This window comes from Garra rufa, chromosome 16 (genome assembly GCF_049309525.1).
Source record: "Garra rufa chromosome 16, GarRuf1.0, whole genome shotgun sequence".
NCBI classification, from domain to species: Eukaryota; Metazoa; Chordata; class Actinopteri; order Cypriniformes; family Cyprinidae; genus Garra; species Garra rufa.
In genome coordinates, this window is record NC_133376.1 from 25,969,851 (window position 1) to 25,987,954 (window position 18,104).

The 18,104-nt window shown below is 36.5% G+C and overlaps 1 protein-coding gene across 1 annotated transcript in view; it reads left to right on the plus strand.

The window, feature by feature from the left end:
• Window positions 1–224: 224 nt before the first annotated feature.
• The window catches only part of fgfrl1b (fibroblast growth factor receptor like 1b), a 36,589-nt gene continuing 18,709 nt past the window's right edge, over window positions 225–18,104 (plus strand). Inside the window, exons 1-2 of the mRNA XM_073820219.1 lie at window positions 225–410; window positions 608–697. Of these exons, the coding sequence (XP_073676320.1) occupies window positions 625–697 (73 nt within the window). The 5' untranslated portion in view covers window positions 225–410; window positions 608–624. The remainder of the gene's footprint in view (window positions 411–607; window positions 698–18,104) is intronic.

Genomic DNA, 18,104 nt, shown 5'->3' on the forward strand with positions numbered 1-18,104 from the left:
AAAACTTAAAAAGAAAAGGAAAACGTTGCATAATTCACCCTGTTAACTCATTTGTAGTTTATCTGGAAGGTTAGACCTCTACACAGGTGTAGTGGAGTAGTGTTGGCTGTCCGCGTACAGAGGGCGCTCATGTTTAATTCCTGCCGGTCTCCAGCTGTTTGCTCGGAGGAGCGCTGCTGTGATTCACAGCTGTAGATCTTCAGTTCTCTAAACGGTCAGGGATGCTGACGGGTCATGTCAAGAGAAGAGGCTAGTGGAACCTAAGTACTCCTGAACTCCTCTTCTCCTGGACAGTATACTAAAAAATCGGAAGACATTTCAAAGAAGACTTTGCTGCTCAAGAGTGTTCGTCTTCATCCTTCTATAAGAAACCGATTAATTCGTATTATTAAATCGCTTTCGGTGGACATGTAAGTACTCTATACACAGCATTTACAGATGTGTTTCTTTCACCAGGCTTTATATTACTTCACATTTACTTTATAAACGAACGTCTGAACGCGACGCGACTAATCATCAGGAAAGCTGCTGTTGTGTTTTGATAGTCGCGTCGCAGTTTATATGTAGTGTAAAACTCCATCGTTATGATTTTCATCGTTTTTTTTAGTGGCGGTTCATCATAAAATGTTTCCAGAGAGAGGAAGCTTGACTTTTCTCACTGGGGTTTTGATCGTGACGCTGTCGTGTGAAGCGAGAGGTGAGTCATGTTGTCTATTACGAGTCTTTTATTCATTCATTAGGACATAATTAGACGCCATTTCTTTTGACGATACCGGCAGAAGTTAGCAGTCTCAAATCTGGTTTTATATTTTTGGCTCATAAATAACGCGTATCTTTCACTATGTGCCTCTTTAACTTTTGCTCTTTCACTAAACTTAGAAAGAAATTTCAGGAAAAATTCAAAAGTGTTCAAATGTTATCACAAATAAATACATAATATTTTACACAGTACTTCTGAGGGATGTATTTTGTCCAGTAAAAGTTACTTTATTGAAATTTAATTGCTGCATTATTATTATTTTTTATAAATTTAAGCAATAACCGATAAGCAATAGTGTTAAGTTCAATGCACGTTTTCTTTTTCAACATCTTTAAAGTTAAAACTTACAATAAAATTGTGTAGAAATTATTAGTTATTGTCACAGCTGATGAAATCAAAGATGTTATAACAACGTTTAGTGCCACTGAACCATTTTTAGTTTGCTATAAGGTCAAGACATTAAAAAGTGACCTTTTGCTACCCAATTTGTTTATTGACTGCTTTAAGCACATCGGGGGAAAGGGCTGGCCATGTTCTGTGTTTACTGACACAGCAGACTAACCACAGACACACATAAAGCCATTCTTTTGAAGTCCTACATCTATATCTGCACTGCGGTGTCTCGGACCAAACAAGAGGTCCATGTTCCTTGAACTGTAACAGAAATTTAGGGGTACATAATTCAGTGTTCCCTGCCAAGTTGAAAAGAAATTTACATAAATCAAAGTCTAACTAATGATACCTACTGTGCTGGAGATTGTGTGTCGGAGAGTTGAGTCAGAAAGGTGTGGACCTCCTCCACATGTGTGCCATCACCCTGCTGTGAGCCTAAAGGACATTTTACTGCCTCTCAGAGGAAATAAATAAATGTGTTTGAAGGAAAAACCAATATCTTAGTTCATCGTGTAGTATCACTGATTAAAATTCCTTTAGAATTTATGCATTGACCTGCCATGGGATGCCAGACCTGTTTATCTTTTATGGTGGCTTAGCCATTTATGGTCTTATTTATGTTACTATTATCTGAAACAACATTATTAGTTAACTGTGGTATTTACTCTGTTAAAGGTGATTACTATTATTGCGCCCATAAGAATGCCAGGTTAACCCACAAGTCAGAGCCTGACCTCTACTAAGTAAACAATCCATTGTCTTCTCTGTTTATTGGTCCATTTGTTGACTCTATCCCTCATTGTGTGCAATGAGCTCTTCTTGAGGGGGGTTCCCAATCTGTGTTGTCCTTGGATTGCTCTTCCTTTTCCCCTATCAGCCATTCTTGGAATTCTGGGTCCCAGCTTTCTCACTATCTGTGTGTTAAAAGTAGAGAATAAGGGAAATAGGAGGAGTGGGATATATGGCAGCCATATATGTTGGTGGAACTGCTAAAACAGTGGCATTCATCAATAAACAATTAGGAAATGTTTGAGGAAACCCTTTGTGAAACTGCTTTAATAGACTTTGTCAGACACAACTGCACTTGATTCTTTTAAAAGGGTTCATTGTTGGGTGAAGTGACTATTATGTTGTGAAGAAACACGATACAGAGCTTAAGGCAAGACAGTTACTGGATGTGTTTCCAATGACACTTTGGCACCGTGTGTCAAGATCATAATTGTGTGACACAAACACTTGTTTCCTAGAATTCTGGAAGTGCAGAGAAATTACTTCTTTTTTAGAGAAAAATAATTGAGCAGAGCAGGTCTTTCCTGATTATATTTATTTTTCAACTTATTTGGCAGTACACTACCAGTCAAAAGTTTTTTTTTTTTTTTTTTTTTTAAGATTTCTCTTCTGCTCACAAAGCCTGCATTTATTTCATTTAAAATACAGCAAAAGAAGTAATATTGTTAAATATTTATACTATTTAAAATAACTGCACTCTATTTAAATATATTTTTTTTAAATGTAATTTATTCCTGTGATCGAAGGTCAATTTTTAGTATTATTATTGCTTTAGTGTCACATGGTTCTTCAGAAATCATTCTAATTAACAGTTGAGTAAGTTTTTGGGATTCTTTGATAAATAAAAAGATCCAAAGATCAGCATTTATCTGAAATAAAAAGCTTTTGTAATATTATACGCTATACCATTCAAAAGCTTGGAGTCAGTGTTCATTTTTTAAATAGAAATTAACACTTTTTTTTAGCAAGGATGCTTTAAATTGATCAAAAGTGATGATAACGACATTTATAATGTTACAAAAGATTTCTATTTCAAATAAATGCTGTTCTTCTGAACTTTCTATTCATCACAGAAACCTGACAAAATTCTACTCAGCTGTTTTCAGCAATAATAAATGTTTTTCTGAGCAGCAAATCAGAATATTTGAATGATTTCTGAAGGATCACGAGACACTGAAGATTGGAGTAATGGTCCTAAAAATTCATCTTTGAATTAAAAATAAAAAAATAATTAATTAAAAATCTTACTCTTCAAAAACTTTTGACTGGTAGTTTATTTCATCTAAGTAATTAATGTAGATTTTTTAAGATGTGGCTTTTTAGTGATTCTTTCTGCAGGTTACATAGTTTTGCCAGAAGTTTTCAACAACTTAATAAGTAAATCATTGACCCATTTATCAACCAGTTTATCCAAAACGGTGATTCATTCAGGAACAAAACAAGAAGACTTTATGAATGAGTCAATGAATCATCTATTCAGCCAGTTCGTTTAAAACTGAATTATTCAGGAAAGAAAACAACACATCTGTGTGTTGCAATATAACTAAGTGGCTGCTAGTTGTAATGTGACAACCGGGGCTTGACGTTAATTTTTTTGCTCACCAGCCACTGTGGCTAGCGGTTTTCCAAAGTACCACCCAGTATTTTTACTGGCCTCAATATTGGTGGGAAATTATGTTTTATATGATTAAAGTTGACTACTGAATATTAAATGTACTTTTTTCCAGGTCATTTTTTATGTATATAAAGGGCAGTTTCAGTAAATGTAACAGGAGACTATAGGACTGTTGCCAGTCAAATGAAATCAGTATCAACAAAATCAATCTTTACATCAAATCACATGCTCTCTTTCAAATAAGAAAATACTTCATGGCTAAAAAAAGAGTATGAATGTGTGTGGTGTGAATGTAACTTGGACATACTACATTCACCATGTTGTCATTGTCACTTGACCTACCAACGTCAGTGATGTCGCAATCACCGCTGTTCATAAATCCTTTCCCATGGCCTCATGGGATAGTAAAGTGTCCATCATATTGTGCACACATGCTAGCAGTAGTAGGTCATCCGGGTACTTTTTACCTGACTACTGTGAATTCAGACTTCTTCTTTTGTCACATACTGTTGCTTACTATATAGTTGGGAACTGTGTGATTTCAGATACAGCCTCTGTCTTTCTGAATGGGTTTTGAATCATTGAAGCAAAAATCACTCAAATACGCTGTATCATTTAGTAACGGTCAACAATAATGTGTCTAAAAAGGCACTTAATATTAAAGGAGAAGTTTTCTTCCAGAACAAAAATGTACAGATAATGTACTCACCCCCTTGTCATCCAAGATTTTCATGTGTTTCTTTCTTCAGTCGTAAAGAAATTATGTTTTTTGAGGAAAGCATTTCAGGATTTTTCTCCATATAGTGAACTTCTATGGTTCTCCCGAGTTTGAACTTCCGAAATGCAGTTTAAATGCAACTTCAAACAATCACAAATGCGGTTGTAAACAATCCCAGCCGAGGAAGAAGGGTCTTATCTAGCAAAACGATTGGTTATTTTTTTTTCTTATTACAATTTATAGACTTTTTAACCTTAAACGCTCGTCTTGTCTTGCTCTGTTTCTGTCGAAAAACGTCCTACATTGCTGTTTTACATTTTGTTGTTAAGGGTGTTTGATTATCTTTGCATGTTCACTTTGCAAACATTGGGTCGGTACTTCTGCAGCGATTTAGGATGATTTTAAAATGATTTTTGAAGTTGAGGGAGAAAATAAGATGGGGGTTTTTCGACCTACCCTAACTGTTTTGAACCAGAGATGGACAGATTACTCGTGTGCATCGCAAAGAGAGACAAGACGAGCATTTGAGTTTAAAAAGTACAGTACATAAATCATAAATCATTTCACAAGATAAGACCCTTTTTTCTTTGCTGGGATTGTTTGCAGCTGCATTTGCGATCATTTGAAGCTGCATTTAAACTTCTTTTTAATGAAGGGCACCATAGAAGTCCTCTATATGGAGAAAAATCCTGAAATGTTTTCCTCAAAAAACATAATTTCTTTACGACTGAAGAAAGAAAGACATGAACATCTTGGATGACAAGGGGGTGAGCACATTATCTGTAACTTTTGTTCTGGAAGTGAACATCTTCTTTTAAATACTCGTTTGAAGTCTTGTATAAAGTCTGTGTTAAATTTGCAGTTGTACTGTATATTAAATTCAACATGCCAAAGTTAGTGGGAGTGACTGTGTTACATGCCACTGCTAAAATCCATCCACATTTGGTGGGTTGGCGGGTGTTAATGTCAGCATATTTTGATGTAGCAACTGCAGATCATGAATCAATGAAAGGCACACAAGAGTGTTGTTTGGTTGTTCCTTAGTTGTTCACATTGGTGGTCTTTTTTACAGTTTCTTGGTTGAGCTGTCCTATAAAAACCTGTTGAATAGCAGCCATGCTGATTTTTATTTTTTCACATTGGTGTTTTTATCATTTGATTTAATAATTTTTAGAATATATGCCTGTGCATAATTCATCAAATTACATAGTGTAATCCATAGCTTCGACCATTGTTGTTCAACTAAAATTGAAAATGCATATATTTACATGGGTTAAGTGTACACTAGTGTAGGCTACTTGTTTTAATCTCAATCCCTCATTGGTTTCTATGAGTATGGACGGCTCAGATTGGCATGACATTCCTCCAGCAATCCTTACACACACAAACACAGCAGTCAGCTCAGACAAAGTGTGAACACAGCGGTTTGAGAAATGCTCTCGCATCCCTGTTCTCTCGTGTGGTCAGATATTTCCTGTTTCTCACTAACTTTCCTGCTGGTGGAAAGAAGCTGACTGCTTTCTCCCAAGAAAACGTTCAGGTTCCTGTGGCACGGCGCCTGGCTGTTTTGAGCAGCGCAGCTTGACGTTTGTCTGTTTTTTTGACGTTTGTTCTGATCTGGCACATGATTGCTGCTGCAGAGCGTGTACTTGAAGTTGAAGCGAAACAAACCGTATCCACGCTAATAAATATAGCTCTGTGATTTACGCACTCTACCGGTCGTAGAGTTCGATGAAAGACAGAAATGTGTATCCAACAGTCGTGGCAGTTACCAGCTGTTTAGAGTGGCACATGTATCAAAGGCCTGGATTGTTCTCTTTAAAGAGGTCAGATACGGTAAAACGTGATGCATTTTTTTATTTGCAGCCACAGGAACGTTAGAAAAAGGGTTTCTTTTTCACTCCTCTCAGATATTTAAATCAGTTCCAGACTGAGGGGTTGTAAGCAGGAGATGTTGGCCCTCATGCCCCATTTACCTCAATGATCTACCTTTTAAAGTAGAAATAGCTTTGATAAGAACAGGGAAAACAGGCTTCAGTTATGCAGCTCTCCCTTCAGCTGGTCTCTCAGCAGGTGTCAGGATCTCTGGGTTTATTAGACAGATAATGCAGCTCCGCAGGCGGGCCCTGCTTATCAAACAAATGATAATGGAGCAGCTCTGTTGGAGCCATGCTGTGTCTGTGATCTGCCTCTGCAGGACAACAGTAATGCAGGCGTCAGTCTCTGGCTGCTTTGGCCAAGTTACAGAGAAGCCAAATGCGATGGAAAAGCATAGGCTGCTTCATATACTATGCTTTGAATGATTAGTAGGCCTGTGCTTTATTTTAATGCAGAATTCTAATGGCTGTCATTCATAAAGTTCTACACATCCTGTGCTGCTTACAGTATGTGTTTGTTTATTCAGTATTGGATCAGTTAGCTATAAGCTACAAATATATTAAAGTCTCATTTACACGAAAAACTATAGCTGTAAATATTAAGTTTTAAAAATCATTATAATTATATAAGAATAGGGGTGTTTACTGCCCTCCAAAGGCAAAGGGCAGTAACTACGCCAACACTAAAACTGAGAAAAATGCCTTTAAAGTTTTTTACGCCAGCTAGTCAAACATGTTGACACTCTCTTTCTCTGAAACGGGGCAAAATTGAACCAGGAGACTTTGCCACAAGACAAAACATTTGTCACAAAGTCCATTTTAAGCCTTAACTCAATTTTGACCAAATGTGTAGTTACTGCGCTTTGCCTTTGGAGGGCAGTTTACCCCTCAACTATAAAAGTAGGATAAAAACATTGATAGCCAATCAGAATACCTCGATTTAGGTATTCTGTCATTAATTACTCACCCTCAAGTGGTTCCAAACCTGTAAGACCTTCGTTCATCTTCAGAACAGAAAAAAATAAGATATTTTTGGTGAAATTGGAGAGCTTTCTAACCCTCTATAGACAGCAACACAACTGATACAGTACGTTCAAGGCTCAATAAGTACATTTGACATCAGCTGTAATTTTATAAAGCTACGAGAATACTTTTTGTGCACAAAGAAAAGTTCTGACGTATCTTCAATGTTACGGTTGAACCACTGAAGTCACATGGACTATTTTAACAATGTCCTTACTACCTTTCTGGGCCTTGAATGTGACAGTTGTGTTGCTGTCTATGTAGGATCAGAAAGTTTTTGGATTTCATCAAAAATATCCTAATTTGTGTTCTAAAGATGAATGGTCCTACGGATTTGGAATGACATGAGGATGAGTAATTAATGACAGAATTTTCATTTTTGGGTGAACTATCCCTTTAAGACTTTAATACTCTCAAACCCTGTTTAAACGTTTAACCGTATTTGAAAAGTGTGATCATCATAAGGGCAAATTGCTACTTAAGACTGGTTTTGTGGTCTGTGGTCACATATGACTAATAAGCTCTGAATGAATGACAAAAAGCACCTAGCAGGCCAAAAAAGGCAATATTAATGTGGTATATTCCAGGTTTTCTAAAGCCATCGAATATTTGTGTGAGGAAGAGATCAAAAATAAAATGTTGTAAACCAAACATCATTCTAATACGCTTCAAATGTCATTCTTATGTGCCTTGTAAACAGTCTTAGTCTTTTAAAATTACACATGTGCATTGTGCATATGCAAATTGCATAAATAATATTGGATACTTATAATTTTATATAGTTTTTATACATTCCTCTTATAGATTCTCTGTAGTATATCTATTCAAATAACTTTACTTGCCTATTACTATAAACACTTAGCTCTGAGTTGTACATGTACCCTGTGTTAGAGAAATTATGTACTTGGCACAGAGTTGAAAATGCCTAAGGATACAAACAGCTGTAACCAGAGCTGTTCTTATCTGCCTGTCTGTCTGTATGCACTGGAGAAAGAATTATTGTCTGCCTGTCTGTTTGAAAGAGTTAAAAACTCTATCAGCTAAATGCGGCACTCTTGTGAAGAAAACTGTGAAAAAAATTATCTGAGGAACATTATGTTACATGCGCCGTCGCATGCATGTGTACATGTGTTTGTAATTTGGCCCGGCTTCAGAGATAATTACGATGTTGATGGAGGTGATTTCCCTATTAACACGTTTTTCTGCTGAAGTTTGTCTTACTACAGGAAGTGAGCATTGTTTAAGTGTACCTATGTGGCAATTGAGTCTTCAAAAAAGGATTATTTGGCAAATACCTCCGTCTGCGTGTGTGTACGTGCGCACACATGCACATGTGCGTGTGTTCCTTGGCGTTGTAAATGCTGAGCAAGTTAACCAGCACATTTCAATCGGGAAATAGTGCAGTTGTTAAATCTGAACATGATGTTCATAATATCAGGTTCTGCGGTGAGTCCAAACACACACGCACACACTAGAACATTAATGTCAGGACAGCGTGAACCCAGTCTGGCAAGAACCGATGCTGTATTGTATTGTACCCCATATTTTTTAATCTCAGATGAAAACCAGAACCATTAGCCTATTATTCTCCTCTGAAGTTCTTTGTAGTGCGTGATCTATGTTAAACGTGCCCTCACATCACAAACGCCGTCGGTTTTGTGGGTGAAAAGTCAGTTTACGTAAACAAAGCAGCTAATGAGTGCTGTATTGCGTCGCCGCGGCCCTTTGAGTGTCGGTATTTATGGAGGAGGTATTAAAACACAAAGGAAGCGCGCCAAGCCTTTGAACGTTTTTTATAATCTGAGCTTAAAGTTAAAAAGTTTCAGCGCTTGAATAGTGCTGGGAGTTCACCCGTGTTTCATCCCCTTCTTGTCTATGTACCTGTGACATACCGAGCTGGAGTGTTTGCACAGGTGGGAGAGGGCAACTCGCTCTGAATGAGAGATTGAGAGCTGCCATCCCACCTTTGTTCTTCCCATTCCAGTGGACTGAGCTTGTCGGAGCAGTGTCCTTGTGCAAGACCAGGCCGATGCGTTCGTCATGTTCAATTTGCTCTGTATGGGAGGTTCGCAGTTTCGAACCTTGGGAGTTTCTTTATCCCCTCTTTAAAAGAAGGATTAGCTTGTGTTTCACAGGATTACAGGTGTCCAACACAACCAGGATCAACCTCAGCTGTAAGAGATGCACTTCACTGTGGCAAAGCCAATCCAAGATCGTGAGCATTCCTGGAATTTAAAACTTGGACGGAAGGGTCTCTTTTCCTAGCTGTTTTTAATGTTCTCTCACGCTTATTGGCAACTCGGGTGCAGTTTTCTAAGGGTCGTCGCAATAGGTCAAAGTTCGAGCATAGGAAAAGCACAGAGAGCAGGAATATAAACAAAGGTCACTGGCCTCGAGATTGTTTCAGCATCTGGGAAATAAAATAGAAGATAAAAGGAAATGGGTGAACTTTTCATGTTCTGAGTGTAACACAGGGTCAGATGCGATTAATAACACCAGCTCGGCAAATGCGTTGTGTGCAGTCTTGTCTTTTCGCGAACAGCTGTGTCTGCTCTGGCACGCGATTCTGTCAGTGTCATTGCAACAGCAGTAGCTCACGCTGCAAGGCATAACTCAATATATAAACACTCATGAGAAAGAAAGGAGAGGGGAAAAAACACAGGGAAAAAAGAAGCTGCAAAAAGAGAGCCAAAGCAGGATTAGAGACCTTGCGTGTGATGGCTGTCGGCCGGGATTTTTGACACAAAGGCCGAGCTTAATAAGCAGGTGCTCATTACGGTGCTGGAGACCAGGTTACTCAACATTACCCCCGAAACCCTGCAGAGCTGCGGGTCCATTTACGAGGGCGGGTTTGGCGTGCTGCAGTGCCCTTCCCTGTGGTCCAAATTGCTGGTGGTCCATATGAGGAGGAAACAAATAGGGAACGCTGTCCTACACTCAAGAAATTGGAGATGCCGTCCTGCATTGGGTTTCTGGGGTTGTTGGATCACCACCTCACTTTGGGGGGTCTGAAATACTCAATAAATTCTCAGATCAGCTTTGTATCCATAATGTATAATGGTTCCCTGTAATTACAGCTCACAATGAAACACCAGCCATGCTTAAATATGGCCTTTTCTACTGTATATACAGTGGCAATCTGGTTTGAATTCATTAGCAATAATCTAACATATCCTCGATTGTAGATCAGTTGGTTGAACTGCAAACTGGAGCAGCTTTAGGTGCATTTGCAGTTACGCTATGATGCTACTTGTAGCTCATCTCCAGCTCTCAAAATATCTCTGTCAGGCTGAGGGTTTGGCGAGCTTGATGAGGCTGGACTCTTGAACCAAATTCCCCAGCTGGCAGTTTAAATGTCAGGGGTTCATCTGAGATCCTTGGCATCAGCCTCTTTCTAGCAAGTGGGCTTAACAGGGTTATTATCGTAAGCCCAAGTAAAGCTATCGTAAAGTTAACTAAACTAAAGTGACACTGAAAAGGATAGTTCACTCCAAAATGAAAATTATGTCATTAATTATTCAATAAAGTTGGAATAAAGTTGTTTTTGTTTTCTTTGCTCACAAAAAGTGTTCTCTTTTATGTCCTTTCTACCTTTTGGGGTCTTGAATGTGTTGGTTGCATTGCTGTCTAAGGAGGGTCAGAAAGCTCTTGAATTTTGTCAAAAATATCTTAATTTGTTTTCCAAAGATGGACGAAGGTCTTATGGATTTGGAGCAATATGAGAGTGAGTAATTAATGACACAATTTTTAATTTTTGGCTGAACTAACCCTTGAAGATTGGAGTAATGCCTGCTAAAAAAATTCAGCTTTGCATCACAGGTGTAAATTACATTTGAAAATATATTAAAATACCAAACAATTATTTTAAATTGCAATAATATTTCACAGTTTGTACTTTATTTTTGATCAAATAAATATGGTGTTGATGAGCATAAACATTTGTGACCCTGGACCACAAAACCAGCCATAAGGGTACATTTTATAATTTAAAAAAATGGATAAATACGCTTTCCAATGATGTATGTTTTGTTGGGATATGACAATATTTGGCTGAGATACAACTATTTGAAAATCAGGAATATGAGGGTGCAAAAACATCAAAATATTGAGAAAATCACCTTTAAAGTTTTTCAAATTAAGTTCTTAGCAATTCATATTACTAATCAAAAACTATGTTTTGATATATTTACAGTAGAAAAATTACAAAATTTCTTCATGGAACATGATCTTAATATCCTTATGATTTTGGCATAAAAGAAAAATCAATCATTTTGACCCATACAGTGTATTTTTGGCTATTGCTACAATTATACCCTTGCTACTTGGGACTGGTTTTGTGGTCCATGGTCACGTTTATTAATTCTTACCAACCCCAAAATTTTAAATGATGATGTAAAATGTAGCAATCAAACAAAAACAGAATTTGCTAATGCAAAACTATCAGCCTCCTGCTGCTTAATTTGGTCAGATGCACAGAAGGTCATCAGAATTAAGACAAAGTGAGACCAGGCAGCCTGCGCCTTGCTGTGTTTAATTTAATTAATGAATCAGTGGATGACGGGCAGCTGCTCTGTGTCCTCTTCGGGGCACAAAGAGCAGCCCAAAACCCACAAGGAAGCCTGTGTGGAATCGCACACATGATGTCAGACTTCTGCAGTGCCTTATTGAGTTAGCTTGGCTCCAGAGGCAGCAGTTGGTCGAGGTACAAAGTCTGGCTCAAGATCTGATTACACACAGTAGAGAGACAGCTGTGAGCAGTGGCGATGACAGAACCACAGCTCTGCATTCACATTACCAGAACTAAAAGGGAGAGGTGTAAGTGAACCTGTTTACCTAGCGATCCTGTGTTTGTGTCAGCGTAGGAGGCTCTGTGCAAACAGCATCAGGCCTCAATCTCAGCCCATTATCTCTCCTCCTGATAAAAGAGTCACATTCCATTGCCAAGACCAGTACTGCGGTGTTTGGTCTATCTGTCTTTATCACTGATCACATGCTGAGTCCTATAGCAGCTCCCCTCTTCTTTTTCAGGAGATTCACCATAAGAGAAGATAAAGCTGCTGTGTGGATCACATGACAGTAGTAGATCAAACTCTAGATGACCTGGCAAAAGCTGCCTTCTGATAGGCTGCCAGTGCTATTTGTATTTTTCATAGAGGAAAAGAGTTGTGTCAGAACATCTACATGCATTGTTTTTAAATGGTGTGCACAATGTACTAAAAGCTATATTTGTTTCTTTTTGGATTTAGAAAGTCATACATGATGATTTTTGGGTCAACTATTTCTTTTAGGGTTAGTCATTTGATTAAAAACAGAGCTGGGTAGTAATTTATTACATGTAATCTAGATTACGTAATCAGATTCCAAAAATGTACCTGTAATTAGACTAAATTACATTTTAAAATACTTGTGATCAGACTACAATTACTTTTTTATGTATTACACGATTACGTTTTATTTACACAATAATAAATGATTCATAATTTATTGATTCTCCCTAATTAGTCTTTTTAATCTTTAAAATTTTCCTTTCTAAAAATAGCCTACTGCTTATATACACAATTTTTTTATTTACTAATACTAATATTTTAGTAAGATCACATTTGCATGTTCTTTGGTTCTCTTATGGTCAAATGACATGCAGGTAAACAAATAAAATGTTTAATGTTTAATTTTTTTTGTGATTTAAGTAATTATTAGCTTTTTATTAAACTCCAATAAACCCCCTGTAGTTCCTTCACAAACACCAGTTTGGTAAACCTTGACATTATATAATGGTTAATGGACTTCATGTTGTTAATAACAGCAAATGGAATATATTTCCTTACTCTTTGTATTTGTATGTCAATATAGTCCAAGATTATCCTATTTAAATCAATGTGATTAACAAGTTAGGTCAAAAGTAATCTAATCTTAGTCTGATTATATTACCTTAAATGTGTAATGTAATGTAATGGATTTACATTACTAACTACAGTTTTTGTCATGTAGTTTGGAATCAGTAATGGATTACAAGTTGCAAGTAATCTACCCAGCTCTGAAGATAAATTACAATGTTAATAAAATGTGAAAAAAGTATCATATTTAAAAGTTAAAAAAAGAGTAAAATAAACAATAACTTGTATTATTCGCTCATTAAATATTATTATTAATTTATACAACTTGAAATATATTAATATGTGTAAACTACTGTTTAATTTCTTTTAAAGAAATGAATACTTTTATTCAGCAAGGGCACAATATATTTTAATTAATAGTGACAGTGAGGACTTTTACATTGTAACAAAACATTTCCATTTCAAATAATACTTCAAATAATAATTTTTAAAAAATCATGGCTTTCACAAAAATATTAAGCAGCAGAAATGTTTTCACCATTGGTAACAATAAGAAACTCTACATATAAAATCTATTAAAATAAACAACAGTTATTTTGAATATTATAAAATTATGCAAAATTATAGTTTTTACTGTATATTTGATTAAATAAATTTTGTCTTTGCGAGCATTGGAGCGATATCACGTAACATTAACCCAGATCAATGATAAATGATGACAAATGCTGTAAAAGTATTGTTTATTATTAGTTCGGCATAAAGGGTTAGTTCACCTACAATAAAAAATTTAAATTAGCCCATGATTTACTCACCCTCAAGGCATCATAGGTGTATATGACTTTCCTCTTTCAGATCGATCCAATCTGAGTTATATTAAAAATCCTGGCTCTTCCCAGCTTTATAATGGCAGTGGGCAGGTGTTTTTGTTCAACGGTCGAAAAGTCCAATAAAGTGCGTTTTTGTAAGAAAAATATCCATATTTAAAATGTTATGATGAAATGCAGAGGAGAGAACAAAACAAAACACCGGTACAAAATGAGGATTTGTAAAGAAAAATGTCAGAGGATTTTGATAAAAGTCAAGAGGAGGTTTACCTTTGCCAAAGTAAGGAAACTATGTTTCCTTTGCTTCTGTAAACAAATGTTGGTTTTCATGAGACTAGCATAGCTAGAGAAAAGTGTTTATAACATTTTAAATATGGATATTTTTCTTACAAAAATGCATCGATTCGCTATAGGAGGCCCTTATTCACCCACTGGAGCCATGTGAGGCACTTTTTATTTTGGATGGATGCACTTTATTGGACTTCTTTTGGACTGTTGAACAAAAACACTCACCCACTGCCATTATAAAGATTAGATGAGCTAGTATAATTTTAATGTAACTCCAACTAGATTCGTCTGAAAGAAGAAAGTCATACATCTAGGATGCCTTGAGGGTAATAAAATCATGGGATAATTAAATGTTTGGGTGAAATTACTCTTTTAACTAATGCTAACAAATTCCAGTAAACTTTATTCCAGTAGTCTATCAGAATACATGTTCACTAGGAATTAACCTCCTTAAGCAACAAGTTAAGCTACAAGAACTAAAATGCTATTACATGTTTTATTCAGTTCCTACCAAACATTTTTAATATGCGGTTATAGGCTATGTTGAGCAGATTTGTAACAGCGGTGGATGATTTACAGCTGAAATAATCCCCTAGAACGCTGACAAAAATGTGCAGCGCGGTCTCTCGCTCTCATAATTAGGGTTGTGCCGATAGACGATAGTATCGTGTATAGAAGATAGTCAGAGATATCGCCTGTTGCTGATGCCTTTGACGATAGTAAGACGATTATTATTATTATTATGCGTCAAAAAGGCACCTAACTTTAGCGATGCGGCGCGGAGAGTCGGTTCTAGGATGCCTCAGAAACTTGCCGGGGTATAAACGTGCAGTGAAAATGGGTAAGAGATTTATTCATCATACAGTGTACATAGATTAAGTGTAGACAGTCATTAGGATAATAGAGGTAGTAAAATGTGGTTTAGGCTGAATTAAATACGATATATGAGAATCCGTCTGTATATAGTAAACATAAACATTCACCTCAGTAACATCTGTATGCGTTAACTAGAATTAGATGCGATAAAATGGCGCTAAACATATGCACGTGAATTACACGGCACCATTTCTCCACAATCAATATGAACTGAACTACAATTATCGCAATATGACGGGTAAAGAAAGATACATTCATTTACATTCACGCACACACATTTACCGCTCCCTGAAGACAGCAGAGAATGAAACCGAAAGTAAACTTAAACCTATCCAACAGAACTACCGTCAGCGCTCTGTACACGCACAATTTAGTCACATGCACTACCCTTACAAAACGAATTAGGAATTTATTACATATTGACATATTTACATATCATTAAATAAATTAGCAGGATAGCATGGTGTATCGGCGATCTCACAGGCTGACAACAGGACGATATGAAAATTGTGCATATCGCCCAACACTACTCATAATGAGCCGGACTGTTTGGATGTTGTGTACACGTGTCCTTTGACAGCAGCAGTTAGTTAACTGGCTGCCATGTCTGAACTGTTCATCCCAGTCTTCAGTGTTACTCCTGCACCTTCTTCTCTTACACACTGCCCTGTCTTTCTCTCTCTCTCTCTCTCTCTCTCTGTATCTCTCTCGGCCTTTGATGGTCATGTCACTTCCTCCATTCTAATCATTTATCCATGCAGCATGCTGTCAGGCTCCGTTTGAAGCTCTCCCTGTGACACCAGTGATGTTCATCTAAAGCTGTGGAGGCTGCCTAGGCTTCAAAGTACTTCCACTGCGGTCTGTAAGGCCTGTTCATAAATCCTTTGAGAAATCAAAAAACCATATCAAGATGTCTGAGACAAAATGGGCCAGTGAAAGAGTGCATGCTCGGTAGCTGGTCATTTCTGGACTTCTTTTTGACATAGTAGAGATTTAACCAGTTTCTAGTCTAGTCTACAGATGCAGACGTAAATTAGTGATTCCTGTTATTGTAGTCATTTATTGTACAGTCAGGGTGGTAATAAATGTGTAGGAACTTTATGGAGCATCAGTCCATTGATCTTGTCTTCAGTGTTGTCTTGAATGTGGTGAGGGTGTTTCCTGGGAGGTCTGTCAAAAACGCATTGCATGTGACGCCTGCACATGGACGCAAGATGATGTCTCTCGCTTTCTCTTTGTTTCTGTCTTTGTCTTGCAGAATCAAAATTCATAATTGTTACCAATAGTGTGACATGCACATTAGTGTTGCTAAGCTGAATCTGTTAGCACAAAAACTTTATTATAGAATGCAGATTTTGGGTGAAAGAGTCTGTTTTTATTTGATAATACTAAAAAGTAAAAAGCTAAAAAAAATAAAATAAAAATAGGTCCGTGAAGTATACTTGTAATAGAGCTCAACGCTGTCCAGGATCTTTTTACTGTAGTTATTTATTTATTTATTTTTTGTCTGACATTCTCAGATTCTGAGATCAATGTCTAAATTATGAAAGAAACTTTTGATGCTAACTGATGCCAAAACAAAGTAGATTACTGTTTAACAGATCGGAGTTGGTGAGATTTTTTTTTTTTTATTGTATTTAAAAGTCTCTTATTTATTGAAGCCCATTTCTGCCATTGAATGAAAAAAATTTTCTCACACAATTGCGAGTTTACATTTTGCAATTCTGACTTTTTTACTGAGAATTGCATGATATAAACTCATGATATAAATTCTGAGAAATAAAGTCGAAATTCTGAGAAATAAAGTTAGAATTGCAAGATAAAAATGTAGAATTCTGACCTTTCTCAGAATTGCATGATATAAACTCACAGTTCTGACTTTTTTCTCCGAATTGCGTGATGTAAGCTTACAGTTCTGAGAAAAAAGCTGAAATTCTGAGAAATAAGGTCAGAATTGCAAGGTAAAAATGTACAAATCTGATTTTAAATTCAGAATTCCATGATACAAACTCACAATTCTGACTTTCCTGAGAAATATGAGATACACTTGCAATTGCGAGTTATAAAGTCAGAATTGCAAGATATAAACTCATATTTCTGACATTTTTTTCTCACAATTGGGGATATAAACTCAATTCTGAGAAATAAAGTTGCAATTCTGAGAAATAAGGTCATAATTGCAAGATAAAACTCACAATTCTAACTTCTTTTTCTTAAAATTGCGTGATACAAACTCGCAATTCAGACTTTTTTTTACTAAGAATTGTGAGATATAAACTCACAATTGTGTCAGGAATATGTCTGTGTCTTGTTCTGTTCTGTTCTCCTAGTGTTTTTCCCCCTATGTTTCCAGTTCTAATGGTTTAGTCCTTGTCTTCCCCTCTAGTTTTGTTTCCATTTGGTTTGTTCTTGCCCATATTTGTATTTCCCCCTCGTTATCCTCTTGTCTTGTTTGTGACCACGCCCCCGTTTCAGTGTATTTAAGAGTCTGTGTTTGCACTCCCCGTTTGTCGGTCAATGTTGATGTTACTGTACTTCCGTTTGTTTAGTCATATGCTCATTTCTTGCTCCCGGTTTTGTTTATTTGTTATCATTTGCAGTGTTTTATTTAATAAACTTTATTTATTCAGTTACTCCGGTTCTTCTCCTCATCAATCATCACTCCTCCACCCAGCCAGTTTGTGACAAATTGTGAGTTGTAATGTCAAAATTGCAAGATATAAACTCACAATTCTGACCTTTTTCTCAGAATTGTGAGATGAAAAACAGCATTTATTTGAAATGTTCACTTCATCCTTGCTGCATAAAACTATTAATTTATTTAAAAAAAATTGACTTACTGCCTCCAAACGTTTGAATTTATCTTGTAAGGCAATAGATATATAGGTGGGCAAGATTATCAACTAGTGTATCTAGAATTTCTTTTTTTAGAAAGTTAGCTTAATATTATTTTTAACTTTAATGGCATGAATTTAGAGATGCAGCTTTTCCGAAAGTGTTTTAACGTGCTGTCTCCATGTAAAACAACAAAACCTTAGGCCTACCTAAACCTAAAATACTTAATATTCAGCTTGAAAAGACAAAGACATATAATCTCTCAGCACACA